The 27,612-nt window shown below is 44.2% G+C and overlaps 1 protein-coding gene across 1 annotated transcript; it reads right to left on the bottom strand.

Annotated features, from left to right (window-relative positions):
• Nucleotides 1–27,612, bottom strand: SBSPON (somatomedin B and thrombospondin type 1 domain containing). Its single transcript, XM_054595290.1, is given in 8 exon segments — nt 1–1,517; nt 1,519–1,531; nt 3,701–3,877; nt 5,399–5,489; nt 12,992–13,186; nt 22,704–23,177; nt 25,008–25,112; nt 27,522–27,612. Coding segments are annotated over 8 exon segments (1,206 nt in total). The 3' UTR covers nt 1–1,457.

The following is a 27,612-nucleotide window of genomic DNA, read 5'->3' as shown; positions in this document are numbered from 1 at the left end:
TTTAACTTACCACAAAAACAACTCTGACAGTTAAATGAATATTTAGTCAGGAATATTGCTACTCTCAGCATTAAATATTGGGCATTTTTCCATCTCTATTAAGCTTACTATTGTCATTCTGTCATTACATAAGTATCAAGAAATATGTATTTTAGTAAATCATTTGTTAGTGAATAATATTTTATACAAATGAAACTGAAGGAATCTCAGGTAGTTTAAATCTCGAGATTCAATTCTCCAAAGAAAACATCATGAATTTTAAGATTTGTTTCAAAAATGAAAAGGGCTTAGCTTTCACAGCAGTCTTTGGCACAGTTCAGCTTTTCATCAAAGCCGAGTTTGGGATGAGAAGCGAGATGTGGCTCTGGGGTTGATGTGCAGAATGATGTCCCAGATGCTTAAACAGGCCACTTGGTTCCTGGTTCATTGATTTTCCAACCATAAAATAAGACTAATAACTCTGTGTGTATGTGTGTGAGGTCAGAGTATTTGTAATAAAATCCCAGCCTTCAATAATCTATTCCTCTGCCTCCTACTCAAAACATAAAATGAATGCCGTAGAAAACAAGTATCGTAGTATGTTGGCTTCAACTTGATACTGACTCTGAAAGATTATTTTAGTCAGTTTCAGGCTTTAGCCTTGGAAATAATTTTAGACACTAATGATGGTAGAATTTTCATAATTAAGGCAATTTTTTCATTCACTGGTGCCAGAATTTCTCATTATGAAAAGTATAATATTTAAAGACACTCATATTGATCTAGAATGAATACTTGATCTTTTCAATTAACTGAAGAATATTTCTTTTCAAAAATGTATTTTTAGCATAGCTTGTTTTCTATATTACAAAATGCTTACTAAATCTTAAATCATTTGTTCTGTGGAAAATTATTTGTGAAAATTTGCTTGAAATTAATCATTTCAGAATTTGTGGAATAATAAATGAGAAATGTATGTGTGAGAGTGTACATATATATGTATACATTTTTAAAGCAAGAAGATTTGAAGATTACAGAAAAGGAGAAAAATGCAAGATTCAAAGCATGCATATCCTTAAATGACAACTTATTCACCAATAAATGGACCATGTTACAGTAATTTTAGTGCAAAGAGACATGTATTTTGTGGCGCATGGGCCACCTATAGAATGAAGGGCCTCTATGTGGAAGGTCAAGGACATAAAACCACAGGAGACTTTAAGGTGGTCCTCAACTCAGTATAAATAAAAATAAAAATAAAGGTGTGTTTACTGAGAACTGGCCCCTAAATTTTCTTTCTCCACTTCAGAGGGTAGCAATGACATCTGTTCAAAAATCTGGCCACACAATTTTTAAAGGTTTATGAAGTGTTGAACGTGACTTGATAATATTTATCATGTTTACACGCAGATTTTGAAATATTTACCTTGCATTCTATATAAATATAAAACTGTGCACAGCTGGACACGAACACTGGTCTACTCGCCGAACTTTTTTCCAAGTTCCTTGACATCGAGGATTGCCAACTGCTTGCCAATGGAGAGTCTGATTTCTGAAACAATATTTTGAAAATGTTACTACACTAAAAGTGAACTGAAGGAAATTCTAATTTACAAAATTATACATTGAAGGTTTTTTAAAAAAAGATAATCATCATACATGGAGTTTTGAAGTACATTGTAAGTTGAAATTTTAAAAAATGATCACAAACCAAGTTCGCCTTCTTTGGGTTCTAGCAAAACAAGTTACTACTTACCCCTATTTGAGGACACCCTGTGTTGAGAGAGTAGTCTAAGTTCACGGTATTCATTTCTGTCACTTGACCTAAATATATGAAGTGCTACATAAAGAAAAATGGCATCCTGTTTCATGTATACTTAAATTAGAGTGGTCTGAACCAAATAATTTCTTGTAATCCTTTCCAACTCTTTGATTCCATGATGAAAAAAAATGGCAGAGGTGGAAAGAGCAAAGCCAGATTATTGAAATTATTTTTAAAGTCACTGGAACCTCAGCCAGGGTTTAAGTTACTTTATGGATACAAATTAAATTATAAATTGATTTCAAGTCAAAATATGGATGAGGTATTCAGAAAAATAATAAGTGTAAATATTAAGTTTCTATTTCATATGAATTCCTTACCCATTTTACTGTTCATATGGTGTACTCAGTACAGAGACTGTTAGGCACAAGTGACTAATAAATGAAAATTCAAGTTATTAAGCATTAACACATACTATGGGAATAACGAGTAACTGGAAAGGTCCATATTTTACTTTCTAATCTGTATTTTTACCGATTCCATCTGACATTCTTAAAACCATAATCCATGCCCAGAAGTCTACCCTTCCCTTAGTTACAGTGTTATCAGATTTAACTGATAAATGAGTACAGGACTTGCATAATTTTTTGAGATAATAAAATGTTTTCAAGGGTCAATTCTTTTGGTTTTCAAGGGTCTATAGATTTCTGTAGATTTGAGACCTCACAAAGCTGAGCCTACCAATCATTACCTTATCTTAATGATCTCAATCATTATCTTATGACTCCACTGAGCAGTGGTTCTGAACCTGCTGTGGGAATGAGTCTTCTAGGCGGGGGTCAGCAATCTGCAACCCGTGAGTCAAATCCAACCCACACCCTGCTTTCCTGTAGACATTTTAAAAGTCGAATGAAAATCAAAAGAATATTTCATGATACATGAAAATTATATGAAATTCAAATTTAGTGTCCACTAATACAGTGTTTTTAGAACAAAGCCCAGCTCAGCAGTTTACATAGTGTGTCTGGCTGCTTTTGATGCAGAGTTGAGTGCTTGTGACAGGACACCGTGTGGTCTGCAAAGCCAAAGATATCTATCATCTGGCCTTGTACAGAAAATATCTGCTGACCCCTGACCTGAGAGATTAAAAAATCTACCCCCGAAAAATTCAGATTCAGGTGGGGCTCAGATATCTGCTTATTTTATACTTTATTTTATTTTATTTTATTTTTACTTTATTTCAATACTGACCCAAAGTTACGTTTATTGATTTTGGAGATATTGGGAGACAGAAAGAGAAACAAACATCAATGTAAGAGAAACATCGATAGGTTGCCTTTCATACACTCCCCTGCCAGGGCAGAAATCTGCATATTTTAAATCACCATCCCACGAGATTCTAAATCAAACGGTCTTTGGAACATGGCTTTGGGGTCAGGTCTTTGGTGGTCGCTTAGGAGCTGAACCTAAACTCCAATATTTAGATTGACCCTCTCATCCTTCATTTATGATAAAGAGCCTCTAAATCCCACAGTGTGAACTGGGCCTTGGGCTTGGAGTGGCAAGGAGGAAGGGTCTCCTCACCCACTCTTTGGTTCTCCAACTCATTCCCTCATACATTCTCTACCGGTCAGCTATTTGGGACATGCAGAGGACAGATCTCTCCAAATGGGTAACAAGAAAAGTATTGACCCTGGCTAGTGTGGCTCAATGGATTGAATACCAGCCTGTGAACCAAAAGGCTGTTGGTTCGATTCCTGGCCAGGGGCACATGCCTGGGTCACAGGCTAGGTCCTTGGTTGGGGGCGTGTGAGAGGCAACCAGTTGATGTGTCTCTCACACATCAATGTTTCTCTTCCTCTCTTTCTCCCTCCCTTCCCCTCGCTCTAAAAAATATACATAAATAAAATCTTAAAAAAGAAAGAAAGAAAAATCCTTCAACCCACTTCTCTCACTTACCCATCAGAGTCCAGGCCATCTCCGGAACAACGGAGGCTCACGGAGTTCATAGCTGGAGGTTGACAATCAACACACACAGTGTATCCCTCTCGTAGGTACTGCATCCATCGTGTCAGGGGGCGGTTTTCCAGGGCACAGTGATGAGTCAATGACTCAGTCTTGAACTCCATACAGTATCTACAACAAAAAAAGGATCAATTTAATTTGCTGTAATTAAAAGTGACCTCCAACTACACAAAGTCTTAGGAAGCCTGTCATCCCCAAGGCCATCTGCACAGGTCACACTTTGGTCACAGAACACCTTGTGATGACAGTGCTCATTCGCTGAACTATGATGGTGGCCAGGTGACAACGGCAGTGAAACTCAAAGGTCTTTTTCAATCCATGACTGAATTATCTGGTCAACACTGATCTGCAGAAATTCAGATATCCTGTACCCTGTCTAGGTTGACCACTAAATTGTGTATATAAAAACACATTTCAGTTGGAAAATACTCCTTGATTGCTTTGCTGACATTTTAATGAATTATATGAATTGAACAAGAACTTGCTTGAGTCTGAGAACAGGTAAGTCGCAGGAGGGCTCGTCCTTGACTCCCAGGTCAGCACCGGTCCCACAGACGCTCCCAGGGCCTTCCCTACACTCCCCGCCCAGCTCACCTATGTGATCTGGGGTAATGACAGGAGTTTTGACTTGAAGTCAAACATCACAGTTGTATTGTGATGTAAGGAAATGGGAAGCTGAGACGTGTTTTTCTGTAACAGGCTACTGTCACCTCTGACTGAGCTGTGGAAAACTCTAACACTATATGTTACTAAACTGAGGGCCCCACACATGGGTGAATATTTCAGAGTCTTGTTCTCAAAAGCAACACAATTTTTTAATTCTTCAGGGAAATAAAACACCATAAAAGAAAAACCTAAATGATACATTTTAGGTTCTAACTATGCTAAAATGGGCTGGTTTTTCATCCATAGAATTATGAGCACTAATAGTTAGAAGGACAGTGCCTCGAACATCTGCTTCAGTGAAGATCTCTAACATAGTATCATTTATGAATTAACTTAAAGTAATGAGGTAGAAAATTCTATGGTGCAGCTTCGGTCAACTTCAGACAGCTTAGCTCAGACATCTATCTCTTCAGTATTTCCTTCTAATTAAATTCTCACAAGAACCCATGTGGTTGGTATTAGTATTCTCATTTTTCAAGACAAAGAAGCTGAGGTAGCTGCTAAGTGGCAGTGTGGGTATTTGAACATGCAGCTGCCTGGTGTCCCTACTCTCACAGCAAAGAGTGGACTTCTAGTGAGCACAGAGGTTTCTTCCAGCCTATGCCATGAGTCTTGATAGAAATCTTCAGAGCTCAGGTGGGGGCCACTTTCAAATTCACCAAACAGAGATGGCACTGGAGTCCATGGTCCCATAAAGACTGTAAGAGCAGCCTCCATAGTGTGACTGACAGTAATATCAACTGATTTTTATATAGCATGTTTCTTCTTGGAGATTAGACCTCAGAGATGGATAAATCTTTAAAACCCAACAAAAACAAGGAAGGGACGAGTACTGCCCCAACTCCATGGTGGAGTTCCTTGTTTATTCCCAAAGGCAATGAAGAAATAACAGAGGAAAACCCATCACACCACGTTGGCCTCTGTGGTCAAGTGAAAAAGCATAAGTTTTAAAAAAAATCAAATTACCCAGTGTCCTCTGTGTCTGTAGACCACTGCGGGGAGACAGCTTGTCTTGTTCTCTCCTTGTTGAATGCAGAGGTAGTTATAAAGGCAGGGACTAAAAAACAAAATGATGTTGAACACATGTAGCCTCAAATACTCAGAGTGATGTTTGCCAAACTTGGTTTCAAACCTGTCAAAAGTGCTCCGTTTCTCAAGCCAAAGGTCTGTGGTACGCCATCAGGAAATGAAGAGGGATTTCCAGTGTCCCCAGAACCCAGTGATTGATATTTGTGCACACAGATGAGTGGGGAGGGAACTGCAGGCCTGGAGAAGCGGTCTTGTCTGCAGGAATAACAGCTCCGAAAAGGGAGGGCCAAGAGGAACAGCCCAGAGGAAATAGGAAATGAGGGGTGTTGGTAAACCAAGGAAAAAAGTGATGTAAGGGAGACGAAAGGGAGAGACTATTTTTAAAAATGAAAGATAGAGGAATAGAGAAGAAAAGGGAAAAATAAAGTAAAAAATTAAAGGGAGAGATAGAAGGAGGAAAGAAGAGAGAAAGAAGGCAAAAGAGAGTAAAAAGGGAATGGAAGGAGGAAAAATGATGACCAGAGACAGAGAAAATAAGAAAGGGGTGGGGGAGAAAAAGCAAAAAGGAAGTGAAAGTGCTTCCCACATCTACTGGTAAACGCAGTCTGGAAGCTTTGCTGCCAAACGTATAGCCAGGGTGTGGCTACCCGGTGTCAGCCAGCAGTCCTCCCTGTGCCCACCTGAGGGAGGAAAGGTCTAAATTGTCCTCTCCTCTTCCTTCTCCACCCCCTACCCTGCCCCAGCTCTGATGCTCTGGGTGGGAGAATAGAAAAGGAACCAAGAATTCTTTCTTCCCACCTCTGTTCCTTCTGTAATTTTATTTTGTTTGCATGTCTCCTTCCTATTTCATCTCTAAGTCCAGGAGGCACCTGTCATTCTATGTAGCACATACAGATAACCTTTTGATTCCACTGTACTGTCAACTCAAGGAAGACAGGTTTTGCCTTCATCATTACTGTAGCCCTTACACATTGATACACTTAATAAGTGTGTACAGTGGACCAATGAGCAAATGAATGAAGTCCCAAATTGCCATCAAGGTTCACGGATCCTGATTCCCCATGGTCTTCTGTTCTTGTACTGAGCCTTGCAGCTAAATGGCTGAACAAAATCCTTCCTGCCTTTCATTTCAGAAATGGGACCAACCCAGGAAAGACAGAACCAGCTGATGCTGGCTCTTGGATGCCAAAGTCATCATCAACAGGAACACAATAGTGGAACGGTACCAGGTACAAAACTGATGCTTCAAGCCTACATGTTCATTTTACCTGGCTTCTTACTGCCACAAGATGGCAGCCCTAATTCTGTTTTAGATTTTCTTAATGAGGAGGCGCTTGTAGATTACTAGGGAATGTAGGACAAGAGTGACTTAATACCTGGCAGCCATTTGCCCCCTAAAATTTGCAGGTATTATTCTTGTCTCCTATGGTTTGGTGCCTAATCTCTCCAGTAAAAAAATTCCTACACCTTGCAGAAGCCCTAGCACCCCAGCTGTGCAGTTCTTTCTTGCTGCCCTGACATGTTAAATTGTTTGCCAAAGAGAATACGTCACACTTTCTAAATGTGACCATAGCTTTTGAACTTCAAAATCCACAGACAATCCAGAGGACAAATGAATGCATGTAAGTCAGGATCCCTCTCTGTTTCTCTTAGATCTATTTATCAGAAACACAGAGAGCAAAAGGAGTTTAGTTTTCCCATTATTGTTTCCATTTCTGTTCTGATGAATTTATGTGTTTATTCAATAAGTAAAGAATGTGTAGCATTATACAAGGCAAACTATGACATTTTCAGGATGTGTTTCTTTATGCAAAACATTTACTTGATCTCCTCATTTGTATTGCATATATTATCACAAAAGTTCATAGGCATAACCACTAATGCATAGCTCAGCAAAAAATGAGGTTAGAAAGGAGAGGGCAAGTATATGCCTATAAGTTCTGATATAAAATCACTGTCTAAAAGTGGGACACGTGGGCTCGGGTGGAGTGGGGATTATGGCCCAACAGTGCAGTAGGCACTAGGCACAGATTAATGCCTGTCATGGGACGGCACCTCTGTAGCTTGCCCATTCAGGAAGAACTTCCACCTTTTGTGTTACCGAGCTTCACAAAAGCTTTGTAAAGAGGTGTTCTGATGAGGCTTCCTCATCAAAAAGCTGGGTCTCACAGAAGTTAAAGGGAAAATAAATAGTAAATGACTGAGCAAGGGTCCAGCACAGAAGGTAGCTCCTGTTTTTGTGAGACCTACTACCCATGGTCAGTGTCAAGCCTCTGTGGTTATGGCCCATGAAAAAAACAGCCCGGTAACCCTAGAGCCTGTGCCCTGCGTGTCCTGTCCCCTCGCCCGACTGATAGGGCTCCTCCCCTTCCCTTGAGTCCTCAGGAAAATAGACCAGGAGCCAGAATGCCGGCATATCTCAGAACCAGTGCCATAGCCTCCCCTACAAATGTCATTGTCATTATTGGAAGAATGGTAAGTAATTTAGAAAACTATTTTTGCCTCCAGCCCCACTTCTGCTTATGTGTGGAAACCCGTAGCTGGGTGCCCAGAACAAAGACTCAGTAAATGCTAGGGTCCCTCCTTCCCCCTCCTGGCAACAACGTTCAAACGTAATAGGTTCTTTGTTAACAGGCTGTTCGCCAACTTCCTTGGCACCCCATCAACCAACCATTGTTGGGTTTTACAACAACTTCCACTCCCAAAAGGTGGCACCACACATACTTACTTTGAACATGAAAGTAAATTAAATTTGCTTTGAGAATTTCATAAAGTCCTCTTGACACAGTGGGGTGTCACAACAGCAGGCTTAGAACTCCTGCTCTGAAGTACAACAGAATGGAAAGAAAATTTGACCAATGAAAGAGCCCACAAGCATACAGTTGCTAATGCACATTCATCTCTTTGCAGGAGGAAAATGCTTATAAAAAACTGTCAGGATGTGCAACAGTTACAGTCACATGGCTTTTGGGGTTTGTTTTTTGATAAAAAATAGTAAAAATAGGCATTAAATGAAAAAGAAAAAGTGCAATAGCTACTTGATCATTAATAAGAGGATTTCTGTGATCCTGTTTCATTCACTAGCCTAGCAGGGCCTTTATGTTTCTACTTAGTGTTACCAGAATCTGTAGTTACAATTTTAGCTCTAACTATAACAGTTAACAGCAAAACATTACCAAATCTGAGGCAGAGGTGGGGGGACCCACAAGATTTAGAGCCATGAGATCCAGGTTTGAGTTCTGCTTGTCCTTCAGCAATGCTTTCACCTCTCTGAGCTCTGACGTCCTTGTCTGCAAACCAAGGATAATGAGGCTGTTCTACCTCCATGAAGGCAGCATAACAGCCCCCCAAAGATGTCCATGTCCTAACGCCCAGCACCTGTGACCATGTATGTTACATGGCAAACAGAAACTGAGGTGCTACTCAGTTGATCTTAAAATAGGAAGATTATCCTGGATTATGCACGTGGGCCCCAGAGTAAGAGTCAGAAGAGGGCCCTAGAAAGACGTGACAGTGGAGGAAAGGCATAGAGAGATGCAGTGTTGCTGTAGAGACGGAAGAGGGGCCGTGAGAAAAGGAATGTGGATGGGCCCCTGGACGATGGAAAAGGCAGAGAATGCAGCCCTGTCGACACCTTGCTTAGCCCAGTGAGACCGGGTCTGACTTCTGGCTTCAGAAATGTTAGATAATGCATTTCTGTTGCTTAACTCACTAAGTTTGTAATTTTTATCTGTAAGTTTCTGAGGTATTGACAAAAAGTGATGCAACCACACCCTGGTGTTTTTCTCTAGAACATACTTTCCGAGCGTAAATCTCTTCATTTCATTGTTCTTTGCCATTTTGTGAGGCTGAGAATTTCCCAGTTCATTAGGTCCTGTTCCACTGGGATGAATAGTTCTTCCCTCCATCTATCTCATAGCAAGAAGAAACCAAACCACACCTTCAACATTCTGCTTGGAAATCTCCTCAGCTAAATATCCAAGTTCATCACTTACAAGTTTTGTTTTCCACATAACTACAGTTCCGCTAAGCTTTCTATCCCTAATGACAGTGGCCCCCTTTCCACCATGAAAAGGTGAGGAAACAGATTCCCCACTAAGAGGTTTCAGAAAGATGCACAGTTGCCTCACTTGGGTCTAGCCCAGTGAGACCTGTATTGGACTATTATCCCACAGAACTGTAGGATAATAAATTCGTGTTATCGTAAGTCACTAAGTTTGTGGTAATTTGTTTCTGCATCCACAGAAAACTCAAATACTCTCTTACAGGATTGCCCTGACGACTGAATCCATATTGCCTACAAAAGCTCTTTGCCATGCAAATGTGAAGGCTAATGCGCCATGGAACAAAGGCTCCTGCTCTGTGAACAGAAGGTCAGAAAGAATAGGTAAGAATGGCTACACAGGTGGCCACGCAGCAGGTAGAGCCCCAGGTGGAGATGGTTTCCCCTCCCCAGTGCTCACTCACCCACTTTCACGCCATCATGACGCTCACCCAGCACCTCGAGTTCTAAGTGAGGGTGATATATTTGTCATTCAAGTTTGCACTACCCAAAACCCAGCACAGTGCTGGGATGCCATAGGTGCTCCAAGGATCTAAGAAAACACATAAATGAAGGCACAGGAGCTGGGGTAAACCGGGCCTGGGAGGCCTGGAGAATCCGCCCTCTTGGATTTTCTCGTTACCATCTCTCATTTCCCTCTTCCCCCTGCCCCAGCAGTCCGTTGTTTACCAATGTGTATTCCACAGGATGCTTTGCTGAGCGGCACAATCCCCTGGAGGCTGTGTTACAATGCAGAGAGCTGGGCCCAGCTCCAGTGACTGTGGGTCTGGGTGGGGCTCAGGAACCTGCATTTCCAACAAGTTCCCAGGTGAGGCCAAGGCTGCTGGTCTGGGACCACACTTTAGGAACCACCTAAAGTGGAATATTCAAAGTGTTCTGTTCTCCCTGATCAGCTTGTGACAAGAGTCATCGTTTACATCCCAACTGGAAAGTGAATGTCAGGGGGAAAAGCCAGGGCTATGAATGGCCTTGCCCCAAGTAAAGAGTTCTCCTCTCTTCCCAAGCTGAGAAATTTTACTTGACCTTCTTGGGAAAGGAGGCCATTAAATACAGATATCTCCCTTTGCGGTTATATCAGTCACTAAAGTCTTCTGGGGAGTCACCTAAGAAGACTCCTGCTTCTTAAAATCCTATTGCAGCATTTGATGGAAGAGGTGAGTGAGAGGGGTAATTTGGAAATGTGGGGACATTGGAAGCAGGAAGGGCTATGGGCTTTGCCTAGTCAGAGGACAGAGGGGTGGTCATCTCCAGACACAGAAGAGAACCCCAGGGAGCAGGGTGTGGACCCATTGCTGCCTGGTGCCCTTGACCCATGTTTCATAGCACTCTCTGCAGTGACCCTCCTGTCCCCTTCCCTGTGACCTGCATGGTCCTGTTAGAAGGCCCTCTAGGGCTGGGAAGTGTCTGTGCCTGCCAGGTACAGCACTGAATGTGCTGAAGGACTACCTTCTGGCAGTCAAATTTGGTAGCAAATGAACAGAGCGAGCTGCTTTTCCTGATAGATAGACTATAGATTTTAAGAGTCATCACAAAAAGTCAGTCATGTCTGACCATGACTGACTTCTGGGCCTTTTCTGTAGCGTTTCTGTGGAGTAATGAGTGGAATGCTATTTTGTCTTACTGGCGATTCTGTGAGCACTGAGGTATTTCCCTGTGAGCCTACAGTGAGGCCTGTGTCCATGGGAAGCGCCACCTGGCCCTTCCTTTCACCACCACCAGGATGACCTTTTCAAATCAAGATCTGATCATGTGAGCCCCTGCAGAAGACAACCCAGTGGCCTTTGAGGGCTTTTCCTATAAAGACCAGAATCCTGGACGAGGAGACCCCAGGCCCTACATTGGAAGGGGCAGGCTCTGCTCTCACCTCTCACCTGGTACTCTGTTCTCTGTGTTCTACAAATGAGCCAATAGTGGCCAAAGGCTGTTTACTTCCTCTAAGCAGGATGAAACCTGATCGTTCCAAAGCCTGCTGGCATCAAACTCGAATTTTTCTATACCCAATTGTTTTAAAAATAGCCAAACAAGCAGACTTTTAGCCATTTAGACCCAGCCTGCTTTGCATACCCTGTGAAACTACACCCAGCATCTGCTAGCCATTGATAAGCTATTGCCTTGTGGTTCTAACACCCCAAGCTGTTAAAGCCCTTGCCCTTCACAGCTCTGTGACCCAAGACTCCTGGCTGTGCTACTCAGCCGGCATCAACTAGACACAGAAGTCCTGGCATGCCAGCACCTCTCCTTCCCTTCTGGGTAGTGGTCCCCACGCCACAGCATGTGGACGTCGCTATCACAAAACCCCGCCTCTCGTGATCACATATTTTTCCTAGATCGGCCTCAAACTCCGCAAACCCTGTTTCCCTGACTGTCCGGCTCACCATACTGGTCTCTCAGCCTCGTCCCCAGTCCTAAGGGAAGTCCCTCCCTTCCCACCTCTGGAGCTCCCCTCCTCCCCAGTCAGCTAACACACACTCCTAGGGCCACACTTCTCCTGTGGTTGGGACCAGCTGGACGAAACTGCAGCTGCCATTTTCTGAGATTAATTTCCCAGGGTGATCGGATGAGCATCTCTGCCTTGCACTAGACGGTGATCTATCTAGACATAACAGTGGGCTCCCTGTCAGCTCTGTTCACCATTGTAACCCTGGCCCCCCAAGCGCCTGGCATGCAGCCTGTGGCATGGAAAAAGGAACACAATGGTTTAATGAGGGTCGTGCTGACATGAAATTTTCCAAGTTCCTATGAAAAACATATGATCTCGGCTCTCCTGAGAATCAGTGCTTTAGTCTATCGGGTTCTATCCAGATCAAAACACTGGTACTGGCCTTTCTGCTTATTTTGAGAGCTTCACGTGGCTCCTGACTCACTAAGATGCCGACTCCTGGCACCTCCACTGGCCACCCAACAACCAGAACGATGTTTTCAAGTCACAGATCTGATCACATCAGCCCCAATCTAGGTGGCATGAAAGGAGAGGCAGGTGTTTAAAGAGAATAATTCTACCATTATTTATCATCATTTAGAAATATGTAATGTTTCTACTATTTTCACAAGTATGTCAGTGTTGGTGATTAAACAGAAATTACAGCGAAAGGTGAAGTAGAGCTATCCTTACCAGACACTCCTTCTGCCGTGTGAAATATCATCATCACCTTACCCCCTGTCCACTGTCACCAGCTTGATGGAGTTTGCTCAAAAACCACTGAGTCTATGCACGAGAAGGGGCCACCCCTGGCTTATAAACACAAGAAGGAAATAGCAGGGATGGGGCTGGGGGACATTTATGGAGCTGACCGGAGATTGCTTTATCAAGCATTTCCTGAGCTTCATATCTACTCTCTGCAGACCGGCCCACCCCACTGGCTGCAGCGTGGAACTTTCCCTGCAGCACCTGACCCTTTAGGGGACCAAGCTCAGGAAAGTCATCGAAGACCACAAAGGCAGCGGCACCGCGCGAACTCCGCCTTTACCGAAAGCGTGCCCGCAGTCCTGGCCCTGCAGCGTCGAGTAGTCCAGGCAGCCAGCTCTCTCCTCCAGGGCCGGGCAGGGCGCCCCGCCGTTCTGGGGCTCCTGCTGCACCTGGCGCCTCCGCACGCGGGCCATGGGCTTGCACTGGTCCGCACAGCCGCTCCAGGGGCTCCACTCCCCCACGATGCACGGGCGAGCTGAAAAAGAGCACCAGGAGACAGTCACCCAGGAACCCCAGCCAGCCGCCTGCCGGGTTGCTCCCTCCCACGTAGCAGTGGCGTCCAGCCCGTGTGAATTGCATCAGCAGGGGCGCGATCTCAGCGGGGTCCCCTCTGACACTGGCTCCACAGCCCTGATGGCTGACGGAGGAGAGGTACCTCTCAGAGGCAGGCGGAGGCTCAGAGGGGTCAGGGAGATGGGTCTGAGCCAGGGACACACCTGAATAAAGAGACCATGCCTTTAGGGTACTTCCTCATACTCCCCAGGCTTAGTTTAGATCTTTGGTTTTTCCTTGATTTTAACTTTATCCTCCCCTGGCCAGAACATATTTTATTGTAACAATAATGTATATTCATTGTAGTAAATGTAAAGGAAAAAACAAAAGTATAAAAAAGAAATCATACCTCACCCACCAATAATCCCATCAGCAATTACTTACCCAGAGAATTGCAGCAGCTGTGTCCCTACAAGACTCAGGCTTAGGCCTGCACCAAGGGACCCCTGACCTTAAGCTGCTGCTGGATGCTCACTCTCACCCTCCTGGTTCATCGGCTCACAAGTGATGAGAGCTGGAGTGTAGCGACGAGCAACACGGGCACCGAGGTGAAGAGCATCGTGGTCACCACAAAGGGGCTGAGTCAGGGCAAGAGTCTGGCCGGAGCATTAACTCCCTGGCCATGACTGTGAGGTCAACGTGGGCACACACTTAGCTTTCCCATTTAAAGTCCTGATGAGTCTATAAAAGGACTGTAATGAATTTTTTAATTGAATCATTTCAGGACTGGAAATTAAATATAAGAAATAGACAAGATAGAAGATGTACGTACCTCTAAACTAGATGCCAAAACTCTTTCCCACAAAATGTGACCCACTTTCCCTATTGCCCTGATATTTGCAAGTTTGCAAAGCCTTCACCAAGAAAGCACCCTAACTTCTTTGAAATCCTAGTTTGGACTTCCAACAGCTTGTACTTGAAAACTCACTTTGCTCCTCAGAACACTCTAGTTTAGGGTTCATGGCTCTGGGAAGCACATAGCAACAAACACATAGCTACCCTTGAAGTAAAAAGGGTCACACCTGGGGGTGGGTAAGGCAGGGGGGAAATGGGGACAACTATTCCCCATTGTTGTTCAACTGTAATTGAACAACAATCAGGAAAAAAACGAAGGTTAGTAGACCAAAAAAAAGTCACACCCAATATAACCACCTGTCAGTAATTCAAAAACTTCAAAGTGTTTTAAAATATGTTTTTATTAATCATCTAAAAACGCAGAGGTATCACGTGTTAACTACCTAAATAAGCAAGAATGAGCCACATTAGAGTTTGTTCCCAAAATCTGCGAGGTATACATCCTTTGGAAATTCACTAATGGGTCATTTCCTGCTCCTCTCATCTCTTGTTGACTCTGCCCTTTTCATGTTCAGGATCCCATGATTAAATTGGCCCATAGAACCACAAGGCATTTAAAGAGGCTGCCAAGCTAGGAGCTGGGTGAAAAGGACTTCTTCCATCCTTAATTCTTTCAATAACTCTCTTCCTACCCAAATCTCATCATCTTGTAACATACCTAATCTTGCCCTCATGTTTGGACTTGAACAACTCTCACTAACACATTTTTTAAAAAATATACTTGTTTTAAAGATTAACATTTTGACATGACCAAATGGTGTAATATGGCCTTCAGTTACACTTTACCCACGCAGTAAAAGATGGCAGCGGGGAGAGCTGTACAGCTGAATTTAGTCTCCTAGTATTTCTTTAACATTTCTTGTCTCATGTCGACTGTTTACTTATTGTATTCAGTTTGACTCATGGTGAAAATCCTCAAATCACAGAATAATTGAATCAGCTGTTGTTCCTATTTGACTAAAGTTTGTCCTTAGCAAAATGCTATGTCCCGTTTCTCCGATCAATGACTTTAACAACCTCATAGAGAATCCAAACACTCTGAGGCCCTGAACAACATCTTGATGGCTGCATGGTAACTAACACAAAAGGAAAAAAGTTTCCGTAGGATTATAGTGCTCACAAAAGCTGTTCCACAAAATATTTTGAGTTGGAAGGTTAATCTGAAGAATTTATTCTTATCTATACACACACACAAAAATCTATTCTTGGTTAATTTGTGAACTTTTGATGATTCGGACTGGAAGTCATCAACATCACAAGCAATCTTTGGTCACGAAGGTCAAGGTAAGTACGGAAACTTTGGACAGACTTATTACCATGAGTCATATATTACGCTGCAGGACACAAATTCCCCTTTGAACTATTCCAGGTTCTTGTCCCCATCCCACTAAGCATATCTAATTTACATCTACATACAGCATATCAAAATATTCTTTTCTTCAAAACTGATTTTCTCAATCTTCATATTTCATTTGCTATTACTGGGACCCAATAGACTGTTACTTAATGATTACACAGGGTGATTACCTTGGACTCCAAGTTTGTTACAGCTTCCTGATGTCTTGAAATGACGACATTATTTTAGAGGATGGAAGCCTAGAGTTAATTGTGCCAGGAAGCTTGGCAAGCCCTTTTTTTCTTCTTTTTTAAAACTCAATGTAATATTCAGGTTGAAGTTCCCCAGAAGCAGATTCTGAGACATGGATTTGAATACAAATCATTTATTTAGGAGGTGATCCCAAGAAGCACCATAAGGGAATGCAGAGCAGAGATGGCAAAGTAGACACAGAAGAGAGGCCAGAGAAATGAAGTACACACCCAGGATCCTGCTTTAGGCCCAGTGGGCACCAATGGCCCTCAGTTTACTGGGAAATGAGATAGTGGAAATATCCAGAGTGTAAGGAATTATGAAGTCCTTCCTGATGCACCAGCTAGACCCCCTTCTCAAGAGCTTTCTGATTATCATCAGATGTCTCTACCATATCCACAGGAAGAAAGGCCAAGAACAGAAAAGTAAGATATATTTCAGTAATGGATCTGTGCACAAGAGCAAGGTACATTTTTACATGTCCTAACAGGGTATCCAGTCATAGTCATGCACAATGATCTTAAAAGATTTGCCACTGATCTTTTTTAAAAAAATTTTTAAGTGGCCTTTTTTTTAAGTGGCTTGCCATTGCATTGAAACTCTTTGCCATGTGTGACCAATCTGTACCTGCCCCTCCACTCCCACCTGCAGTCCCCTACCCCCACTGCCTCTGTGCCAAGCTCCAGCCACCGGCCCCTTGACCCCTGGAAGACACCAAACTCTTTCACACTCTGGGACCTCTGTTGTATGTTCGCTCTGCTGAGAATGTTCCTCCCACACTGGGCATGGCTGGGTTCGGCTCATCCTTTAGGCCCCAGATGAATTATTTCCTCTTCAGGGAGTCCTTCTCAGGTCAGCCTAGCTAAGTCAGCTCCCAACCCCCACTACACACACCCCTCAAAATTATTTCCTCTCAGAGCTCAGTGTTCCTTGTTTTCTAGCATCTCCGTGATTCATAATTACATATTTATTTTTTGTTGTTTATTTTCGTTGAGTTTTTCACTTCATGCCTAGAGCTTGGCACTTGATAGTTACTCAAAAAATACTTGCTGAATGAATGAATGAATGTCATGGCATCGGGCAAGTTCCTCATTCGTCCTAAATAATGTTGTACAATGAAATAGATTCTGTGTTGTTCATATAATTAGTTAGAAGCCAGAGCACTGATAGAGATCCCTGAGTGGGAAGGACAAAAGTACCTCCCAGAGCCCAAAACATGGGATTCTTAACCTGGCCCAGAGCTGGCTGCGCTCTCCTGGCAACGGCGGCCTCAATGGAGGGCAATGGAGGCCTCAGTGGGGGTCACTGGAGGGAGCCTGCCTCCTGTGCCTCCAGATTAGAAAGACTCCAGCTTCTCCTGGCAGACCCATGTCCTCAAATCCCTTCTAATCCATCAGTATCTCCTGCTAGTACCACATCTGGTACATAACAAGCTTCTTTAATTTTATTATCTGTGGTGTGAAGTGGTTTTTCCTTTTATCTGAGCCAAATTTCCCTCCCTCAAGAATTTCAGAATATCGTGCAAAAAATATCTGTGCCTATCTTATCTGTGCCACTCAGGGACTTAATGCTGTTTTAGCAGCTACCCTTCCCTGCAGCACAGGTTTTCAGGTTGACGGCTCCAGTTTTTGGACCCATCTTTCTATCAACACTTTCACTCTCACAATTACCACTGGACTTTTGCTAGGTCCATTCAAGCCTCAGCGAGTTGTGGCAGCCAAAACGAGACACACTGTTTTCAGTCTTTAGGTACCAAATGATCATTTAAAAAATATTTTCCTCTAATGCTTTTCTTGATGATGCCAAACACACACACACACACACACACACACACACACACACACACACACACACACACAGCAACAAACTAAGCTGGCAGCCAGAGTCCTTCCTTTCGTAAATATAATTTGAATTACTTCTTCTCAGTGGAAGGCCTTGCTCTTACACTCATGCGGCTGTGTCTCCTTGGTTAATCACACAGACACTCAGGCATTCACCTCTGTAATCTGGCCCTGCCTGCTTGGCTCTCTGCCACCTCAAAGTTAAAGGCCACCCACGATCAAGTGCCTTCTCCCTTACATTGTTGAGTTCACTCATTCTTAAGGAAATATTCTTTTAAAACTTTGCTCACAGCAGTGCCATTTATATGTGGCTTTTTTCCCTGACATTTTATGGAAGAAAAAGAAAGCCCCTTTATGCACGAATACACGCACACACATACACACACACACCCCCCCATCCCATGGTGACACAATTTTAAATATATGTTATCTGCCTTATTCTCTCTCCATATGTATATCGTTTTTTGTGAAACTTTGTCAAAACTTCTCTGAAGGTCAAGTGAGACTACCTTGCTCAAGTGACTATTTACCCCCTGAAAAAAGCTCCAGTAAAATGATCAAGCATTGTTTTCCTGTTGCAAAAGCCATGTTATCTGGCCCCTGAAAGGTTTTTGTTCCTTTTGAGACATTAACTGGACAAGTGCATGAAATGCTAGCAAGACGATGAAATGGGCTGCCTCACCTGAAAAATGAAATTTTATTACCAGGTCAGCCCAGAAAAAAGGAGATGCAAACTTAGAAGATAATGGTGCTTTTCCTGCACCATAGTAAGTGTCTGGGGGAGTTGTTTTATTCTTTTGTGCATTTCTATATTTTCGGAAGTTTCTGCAACATATATTTTGTAGTCAAGGAAGAAAAATGCTATTTTTAAAAGGGCATGTGGATACGGCCCAGCTGGCAATGCCCTCTGAAACCACAGGTAGTGTTCCCTAGGTGGAACGAGGGCTCATGTGTTTTGACAAATGTTATCAAGGCATCGTGATAGTCATCAGGGATTCCGTGAAGGAACAGGGCACACATTTTGCTCTGGAGGAATGCAGGGTGGATGGAGACAGGAGGCTCACTCCCCGCTCCGGGATTTACCTGGGGCCTACCCTGCAAAGTATATACACAGCTTCTCATAAGGCCTCATTTCTCTGAGGCGCCAATAACATAATGTTTTAATGTTTCAGCTCTAGACCCAGAGTTCCTGGGTTCAAATCCTCTTTACTTATTAGTGGTGTGGCTTTGGACAAATTGCCTAAACTCTAACCTCCTGTTTCTCTGAATACCTTGTCCATAAAACGAGGAATACAGGTATACCTTATCTTACTGAATTTCACTTCATTGTATTTTGCAGATGTTGCATTAAAAAAAAAAAAAAAGTGAAGGCAAGACCCTTCACCAGAAAAAAAAAAAAAAAAAGATTATGACTTGCTTCATTGAGATACTCGCTTTATTGCAGTGGTCTGGAACGGAACCCGCGATCTCTCGGAGGTAGGCCTGTAACCTCAGCGGGTATGAGACCTGAGTCAGTTCGGAGCTGTGAGGTACCTGAGTCAGTTCGGAGCTGTGAGGTGCCTGCGAGAGGGCCTGACACAGAGTTAATGCTGGGTGAGCCTTGACAACCTTACGCTCCTTGACTGCACTCCCAGGGCTGCGGCCAAGTCCTGCCAGCTAAATACTGACTGGGGCCAGGCCCTGCTAGTGTTTTCTGCAGAGACAAAGGCAGGGGAAGCCACACATTGTCTCTCGGCCCCTCTGGCTCCAGTAAAGCCTCACCTTTCTAAATTATTAGACTGTGACATCCTTCCTTTGGCTGAGTTACAAAGCCCATGTTTTCAAGCACGGTGCCCCATCTTCCTCCAGATACAATGACGGGTTTGGCCAGTTGGTTTTTCTCATTCCCTATAAATGCAGAAGAGATTGATCCATACAGGCTACTCAATTGTTTTTCTCTCCACATGGGTTAATTATTCCTCTTTCCTTAAATTGCTCACCCAAGATCTAATGCAATCCACTGTTTCTATGATCAGGAACCCAGCTGATGAATTAGAAACTGACGTGTTCTGAGCCTGATAAGCCAGCCTTCCCAAAAGTTTGTCCAGGGTAGGTAATGTGTATCTGTCTCCCTTCTCTCTCTGTGCCCTTCTCCCTATCCTTGATCAGTCCAAAGGAGAATTTCCTATCTTTTTTTTTTTTTTTTTTTTTTTTTTGGTGGGGAGATGTGCATAGTTGGTATTAAAACTCATGCCATTATCATTACGAGAATTTTTGAGATAATTGGCTTCGGAACAGATTTTTTTTGGCAGCTTAGTAATTCTACAGTTCAATAATATTTTTATATTTAATGAGTTTTTTAAAAAATTCTATCTAGAAAAAGATATTCCAGTATTTCATCTTTTAGCCACACACCCCCAAAATGTGTTTATTAGGATGAAAAAGTCAGAAGGAATAAAAGTAAGGCATGGTAAATTCTTCAACAGTTCCATTTTCTGTTCACATTTAATGTCACTTCCGTCATAAAGGCTTCTGAGAGCATCAGTAGGTAACATAGCACTGAGTAAGAAGAAGAGATTCTAAGAGGCAGAATGGTTCTCTGTCTATAGGGTAGCTGGGTGCTCTGTCCTGCTGAGCCTCAATTTACGTAGGAATAAATAATAGCCACGCATTGGCACGCACAGAAGTGGCTGCTGGCATCCTGAAATCAGGCAGCCTGGGTTCAGCTCTCACTCCACTGTCTCTTCACGGTAACTTTGTAAGGGCAGAGCCCCCAGCAGTCTCAGTGGCTGCAGCAGGGAAATGCTTATATGGGCCAACTCCACCTTCTTGGAACCCCAGACTCTAGCTCAGCTGTGACGCCCGTCCAGGGTCCCCTGATGCCCTCACTGCTCTGAGGGGTCAGCAGGCTCAGTCTCGCCAAGTGGCCAACTTCCAACTCTTTCTATTTTCTTCTTCCCTGCCCTCCAAAAGCTCCAGGTGCAGAGAATTGACTAACAAGGAGACTTTTCTGTCCCAAGTCTTCTGCTAGGCTGGATTTCTGAGTCGTTCCAGAGACAGCAAGGTCACCTGCTAGTCCCTACTCAGTAAATCTCCACTCCAAAATGAAGTCTTTTTTAAAAACATTTTTACTTCCTGGGCTAAAAATCAGGGATTTATTTTAGACCAAATAAAGATTTTGAGGATTCTGCAACTGCTCACAGTGGTGTTAGTCCTCATTAGAAAGCCAGTTCTCCTCAGGACACTGGCTTCACCTTTCCCCATCCCTCTCTGCGCCTGCATCTCCATATCTAACTGTATTCACCAGGTCTGTCCAATTTGCCAGGGTGGCCTCAGGAGCTGACCTAGTGAGGAACTGGTCACGAAAAGCTGACGCCCTCAGGTAACTGCTGGAATCCTCCTAGAATTCCTTCCCCATTTAGAGACTCCCTGCTCATTCTGCAGAACTGAGCTTGCAGTTCCCTGCCTTTGGGAAGCCTTTCTGAATTCCTCCGGTCTTCTCAGGTTTTCTTCTCTACCCTCCAGGTCCTTATTTTGGCACTAAGCGTGTTGCACACAGTCTTGCATGTATGTTTCCCTGCTCGACTATGAACTTCTAGGGGGCAGAGACTGTGCCTTCATCATCTCTGTGTCCCTGTGCTTCCCAGGGCAGGTGATCAGAGCTGCAAGAATTCTGTATTTACCTTTGGAATGCAGGCAAACCCCTCATGGGAGAGGGCTGAGTGAGAGACGCTGCCCCAGTGGGCAGGCTTCCCTTGGAGATCCAGGTAACTGAGGAAAACAGGCTGGGGTAGGATGGGGCGACCGAGAAGGGGACAGCTGGCACAGGGCACTGCATGTCCTAAATAACTGACGCCACCTTATATTGGTAGTAAAATACCCTGACTTTGGAACAGGAAAGGGAAAGCAGCTTATCAAAAAGAAGATCAATATAGTAGGTAAATCATTAGCTTTCAACTAGGATAAAAAAAAAAATCTTAATGTTTTTCGACTGTGTTCTTTCTTCAACAGCAGACCACCGGGCATGGGCCAGTGAGTGGCCTTTTCCTGCAGAAAGGGGCAGAAGGGGCGCTGCTCTCCACCAGGCGCCGGCTCCCCGGGAGATGACAGCCCTGCAGGGTACACTCCCAGGAAGATGCTGAGGACCCCACAAACCCAGGATCCTTGAGGTCAAACCGGGGGGACATGATTAACAGGGAGCAGGGCTACTTCCATTGCCAGAGCTGACTTCTATCAGGAACACCTTATTTTTTAGGACTAGCCTCACCATTTCTTCCTTTACCTTTTAGTTTAATTAAATTAACATTTATTGAGCCCCTATCGGATACTGTGGGAAATGTAAAAATGAAAAAGACCGATCCTAAATGAAAATCAGCAAGAATAAAACATAATAGGAACCCTGAAATAAAAATCAAGCTGTCTAGATAAAACCGAATTCAGAGAGCAGATGGGCTCCTTCCTATGAGAAAGGGCTATGTACGCTGCATGTCCGGAGTCCGGAGGCGAGGCCAACTGTTCTCCAAGAACTTGTTCTGCAGGAGAAAGTCCCCTCCCAGAGCAAGCCCTGGACTCTGAGTGGGATCACTACGCGTTCCTTCCCTCTTCACCTCCACCTACCCCTAAGATGCCGGAGGATTAAAGCCAGAAGGAAAGTGGTGGAACCCGGCCCAGGGGCGTGCCCCGGGACTTGCCAGAGCCATTTCTCCAGGCGGGAGATGGCCCTGTCAAACGAGTTCCTGAGAGGAAGAGTTCATCCAGCAGAGGTGTGACCCCATACCCTTCAAGAACAGAGGCTCCAGCACCTTCCATACAGGCTCTGGTGGGAGGGGTGCTTTGGAGCAATCAATATGTCTAGTACATGGGGCTGGGAGCACCTAGGGTAAAGCGCCTGGGGTGCACACAGATGAAGGGGCTGGACGACCCTGGACAGATGGAGCTTGGTGTACTCGGATGCAAGGGGCTGTGGAGTTGGGCGTACCTGAATGGAAGGGTCTGGAAGACCCGAGGATGAAAGGAGCTGGGCGTACGTGGATGGGGAAGGGATGGGGCGGGTCGAAATAGAGGGACTGGACCCACCGGAACGAAGTGGGGTGTGGGCTGCGGTTCTCGGTGCGGGACCGTGTGCCCCTAGGCTGCGGGCGAGTGGCCGGCGCCCCACCCTCGGCCCTGCCACCCACCTGGGCATGCCCTGTCGTAGTCGAAGCAGCAGTCCCCGGTGAGGCGGCAGGCTTGGTCGCAGAAGCATGTCCCGTAGACCCTGTCCAGCCTCCAGCCGCGGGCGAAGCAGGCGGGGTCCCGGCCCGGGCAGCAGCGCCCCGCCTCGACGCAGCCGGCCAGAGCCCCGGGCCACAGCCGCGCCAGCGCGCACAGCGCCAGCCACAGGGTCCTCGTGGCCAGCATTCTGCGGCGCCGGCGAAGCACAGACCTTCGGAACAAGGGCTGACCTCCTCGGAGAGCGGCGGCCCCCGAGCAGCCGGCGCGGCCGGCCACGCGCAGCCCCACCGGGCCCTGCCCCGCCCGCGGCCCCCGCCCCCCGCACCGCCCCTCCCGCGGGGCGGGTGCTGCGGCCTCCCCGGCCCAGGTGGGGCGCGCTCTCCCCGGGCGCCACGCAACCGGCGCTCCGGGCGCCAGCTCCAGCCCACCGGGACGGCCTGGGAGCGAGCGGGGAGCAGGTGCTCTGGGATCCCACCTACCGTGGGGCCAAACTCGGCTTCCTAACGTCTGGGACACGTTACCAAGTGGCCATTGTCACTGTTGAGGCAGCCAAGAGCGCTCCCTGTGCACAAGGGGGTCTCAGAAGCGCAGTGCGCGCGGGTCACCCTGACTTCGCCCAGGGATGCCCTTGCTGCATTTATTCTGGGACCCCAGTCCCTGCGGCCACAGAGGCCCTCAAAATCGAGATACGACCGAAGAAGCATCCTTTCATTCCGTAGCACTTTATAATGGGATTTCTCTACTCGAGGAAAACGCCACTTTGCTTCATTGAGGAAGCAGTTAATAAACAGAATAAACTAATAAGCAACATAGAACCAGAGACATGGAAACATGGAACAAACTGACAGCGGCGAGAGGGGAGGGAGGAGGGGGATAATGGTGGAAAGAAGGGGAAGAGGCTAGTCTAAGGGCACGTATGAATGACCCACGGACATGGACAACAGTGAGGGGATGGGCGGGGCGGGGGACGGGTGCTGAGCAGAGGAGGACAAAGCGGGGAAAATTGTGACAACTGTAATAGAAGAACAATTTTTACAAATGTGACGAGAAGGAGAAACAAAATCTGAACGGTGCTGTGCTTTCTGTTAAAGTAGACTTCCTCAAAGAAATTCTATTTAATAATGTCTTAGAGATAACTTATACTTTAATAAAGTGCTTGTCTAACTTTGTATACACATTTTCTTCCATCTTTTTCTCCAAATATGTTTTCTGCACCTTTTTTTGTTAACTAAAAATTATCCTGGAAGTTTCATTTCCATTTATGCTCTTAAATCATTTAAACTATTATAGTTTTTGTGAGAAACCATAAAGTTTTCTGTATCTATGAAATCTAAGAAATCTGATTCATCTGCAGACAAGTTTGTTCCCTTTCTCTTACAAAGATTTCTCAAAGTAAAATTTTCTTTACTCTTGAGAGAGAAAAGTAAAAATGTAGAAAAAACATTACTACAAAAGTAGTAAAACAATACAATAATCAAACATTAAAAACAAGCAAAAAATGTCATGAAATGAAAAAGATTTAATACATTGTAAGAATCGTGTCTTAGGAACGCTAATCACAAAGTTTGAGCAATGAGAATGTAACTTTTTTCTATCATCTAAGAAAAACACACTTCCATGTCAAAGAAGAAATTCTTTCTTTGTGATTATCTACATAAATAAAGATCAGGGTAGAAAATTGTTTTTTTTTTATTTTCCTATTTAAGTCTCTCTTACTTTTTTCCATTTAAATAAATAATATATGCTTTTTTTTATATATATTTTTAGTTCTTGGTAGTTGCTACTAAATAGCTTTGTCAGCAAATTATACCCTCTGCCTTTTACCTGTATTGCATGTTTTAATAGCAGCTTTGTACTAACTCATTCAAGTAATTTATCCCTCACTTCTTCCCCAAGGCTGTCTGCTTTACGGAATGCCTTTGGCTAGATGTATTCTGTAATGCCATTAGAATCTGGAATTGTTCCAGGAAAAGTGTAAAGGAAAATGATTCACTGACAAGTTCATTTCCAAGAATAAAACATGAAAGGAAGACATACAGACAGTGGAAGAAGATGATCTCCTATATAAGAGAATTGAAAATACAACGTCGAATGGTTGCTCAAAGATTACTTTCACTTCTTTTTCTCTTATCCCCAGACAAAACAAAAACCCAAAAACAAAAACCAAAAGGTTGGGGGTCTATGTTCAGGAAGCTTGGGTTCAGTTCTGATGTTATGATCTCTGACAAATTACCTCAGTTTCTTCACTTCAAACACAGAACACTCACCGTTTTCAGACTGCTGTGAGATGTCCAGAGAAATGGGGCGATGTGTGTAAACTGAGCACAAAGTGAGCGCTAAAGTCCTCTCCACTCCCACTTTATACCTTAAGCCTAAAGACAAGGAAAAGACAAGCTCATTGTTAACAGTGTACAAAGTAGGGGAAAGGAGAAAGTTAAAAAGAAAAAGACAAAAACCACAAATAAATGATCACTACTTTGTGTCAAACATAGAAGGGAACTTGTCTCTGGAAAGTCACACTGAGAGAAATTCACAGTTTCACGTCAAAGCTCGCACTGTCTTGAAAACCTTAAAATAAGGCACCCCGCAGTGGCCCTTGCAAAGGAAGAAGTTCCCGCCAGAACGCGGCCACGTCAGGGGGGCGCTGGTGTGTAAAACAAGGGAGTTCCCATTTTTTCTGGAAACTGGGTGCGGTCAAATGTAACAATTTGTCTCTCTGTTTTCCATGTTTTGTAGATGTTTCCAGTGATCGCATCCCAGTGATCGCATGGGTGAATATAGGAAGTCATCAAACACACCTCAAAAGATACCCTTTTCTTCTGGCATTACTGTTGGAAGCTGTGCAAGACTGGCCAAATTACAGAGGGAAGTGAAGGCTTTTCTGTCCCTCAGATTCCAGAAGGCAGTAATTTTAAAGGACATCCTCATATATGACCTCATTGAGCCTTGCACCCCCATTTTGCATATGACGGAGATTAGACATGTAGCTAATTAGTGGCAAAACTGGACTAGAACAAGTGCAATTCTTCCCATCACTTCAAGCTCGGCGGTGGTGGTGAGATGGTAATGAAAAGTAAAGGACAAGTGAGATTCAGCACTGTACGAAATACTGTAACTAGTGCACAGGAAAGGAAAATAAAAATCATTTGCAAAAATCTTTGGATACATTTAAAATATAAGAGGGACAGAAAGTGGCTAAAGACTTCCAGGATATTGTCAGGAATGTAGAGGGAATCTCTTGAGGTTGACAAACTGAGTAGTTGATTCCTAGGCAGGTTTTCTGGGCATTTGTTAGAGGCAGAATATTGCATGGATATTAATAACGTCATATTTTGTTGACTCTCAGACACATTTAACTGTAAGATTCACCACTATTTTATGTAATACTAAGATAGAGTATAAAGTTTACAGGATTGTCTTAGTCTGTGTGGGCTGCTATTAAAAAAAAATACCATAAATTGGGTGGTTTGTAAACAACAGAAACTTTTTCCTCACATGTTTGGAGGCCAGGAAGTCCAAAATTAATGTGCTGGCATATTGGGTGCATGGTGAAAGCCTGCCTTGTGGTTCACAGACAGTGCCTTCTAGCTGTAACTTCATGTGGCAAAAGAGCTGGGGAGTGCTCTGGGGTCTCTTTTATAAGAGCGCTCGCCTCATTCGTGAGGAGTCCAGCCTCATGACCTAAGCAGGTCCCAAAGGCTCCCCTTCCTAATCTCATCACCTTGGGCATTAGGTTTCCACATATGAATTTGGGGGGCACACAAATATTCAGTTCATTGCAAGAATGGATCACAGTTTCAGAGGTGTTAAAATATGAGAAATGAGCATTTTAGAATGAATGAAAACTAGAAAGAGGTAACACATTCATCACCTGATATTACAGATAATCCAATGAGGCAGATGTTAATTTTCTCATTTGGTTGAAGGGGAGGCTCAGAGAGCTCAGTAACCTCCCCAGTTTTCCAGGGCCTCGAGCCCAGCCCTCTCCAGGCTGAGGGCCAAAGATGGGTGAAAAGCAGTCCTACCCTAAAGAGACCACAGTCTCATGGAGATAGTAGACATGTGACTGTCATTGCACATGCTGTGGTGGGTAGTGAAAGTCTGACACACAGACTCTGGAGTGGGTAGGGGAGGAGACTGAATATGACTTATAAAGACTAGGACTGGCCACCATTGGCCTCTTTACTTTTTCCCTAGAAAGTGCAGATTTAGCCCCAGGAAAAACTCACATAGCTTTTGGGAAGGTCCTGCCTTGATAGGCTGATGCCTATTCATGTAATAATGCCTAAAGTGCAGGAAGGATTCCAAAGATTTTTGCTTAAGACGAGTGTGCATAACGTACCTTGAGCAATTTTTCTACAACCTACAACAAGCAGTCAAGGGCACCACCACAGAGGCTTAGGCGGCCAGGTGTGTATCTTTCACCCCCTCAGTTAAGTAAGCATGGGGTGAATACAGAGGTGGTTAAGCAAATGCATTGGTTGCCTGAAAATTCTCATTCTTCCCTTCTTTTTCTAACAGTTCCCCTGATTTTCTTTCCAGAGGGAGCACCCTCTCTCCTTTATGTGACAACAGTTCATTTAGGGTACATGAACCTCACTCCCAGCTCTAGTGATGGTTTGTGAGGATTAATTCCATCTTCATTCTATAGACTAGTCAAGAGAGTGGTCCAAGGAGAGCCCAGGGTCAGCACATGTGTTCGACAGATGATTCTGTTTCACATTTGTCCTTCCTGGATGTGACTGAGGACACATGGGGCTGAAGCCAGCCTGAGCTCTTACCAAGAAGCCAGAGAAGGCGGAGCCGGGGATGACACTTGAAGTCACACTTCCTCTTTTCAATCCCCTGTCCAAATAGATCCTTATAATTCAT

The sequence above is a fragment of the Pteronotus mesoamericanus genome, unplaced genomic scaffold (genome assembly GCF_021234165.1).
Source record: "Pteronotus mesoamericanus isolate MK-2021 breed Mesoamerican mustached bat unplaced genomic scaffold, CSHL_Meso_final scaffold_54, whole genome shotgun sequence".
Taxonomy (NCBI): Eukaryota; Metazoa; Chordata; class Mammalia; order Chiroptera; family Mormoopidae; genus Pteronotus; species Pteronotus mesoamericanus.
The sequence above is the reverse complement of the archived record's forward strand: the minus strand, read 5'-3'. Positions and strand labels throughout refer to the sequence as shown.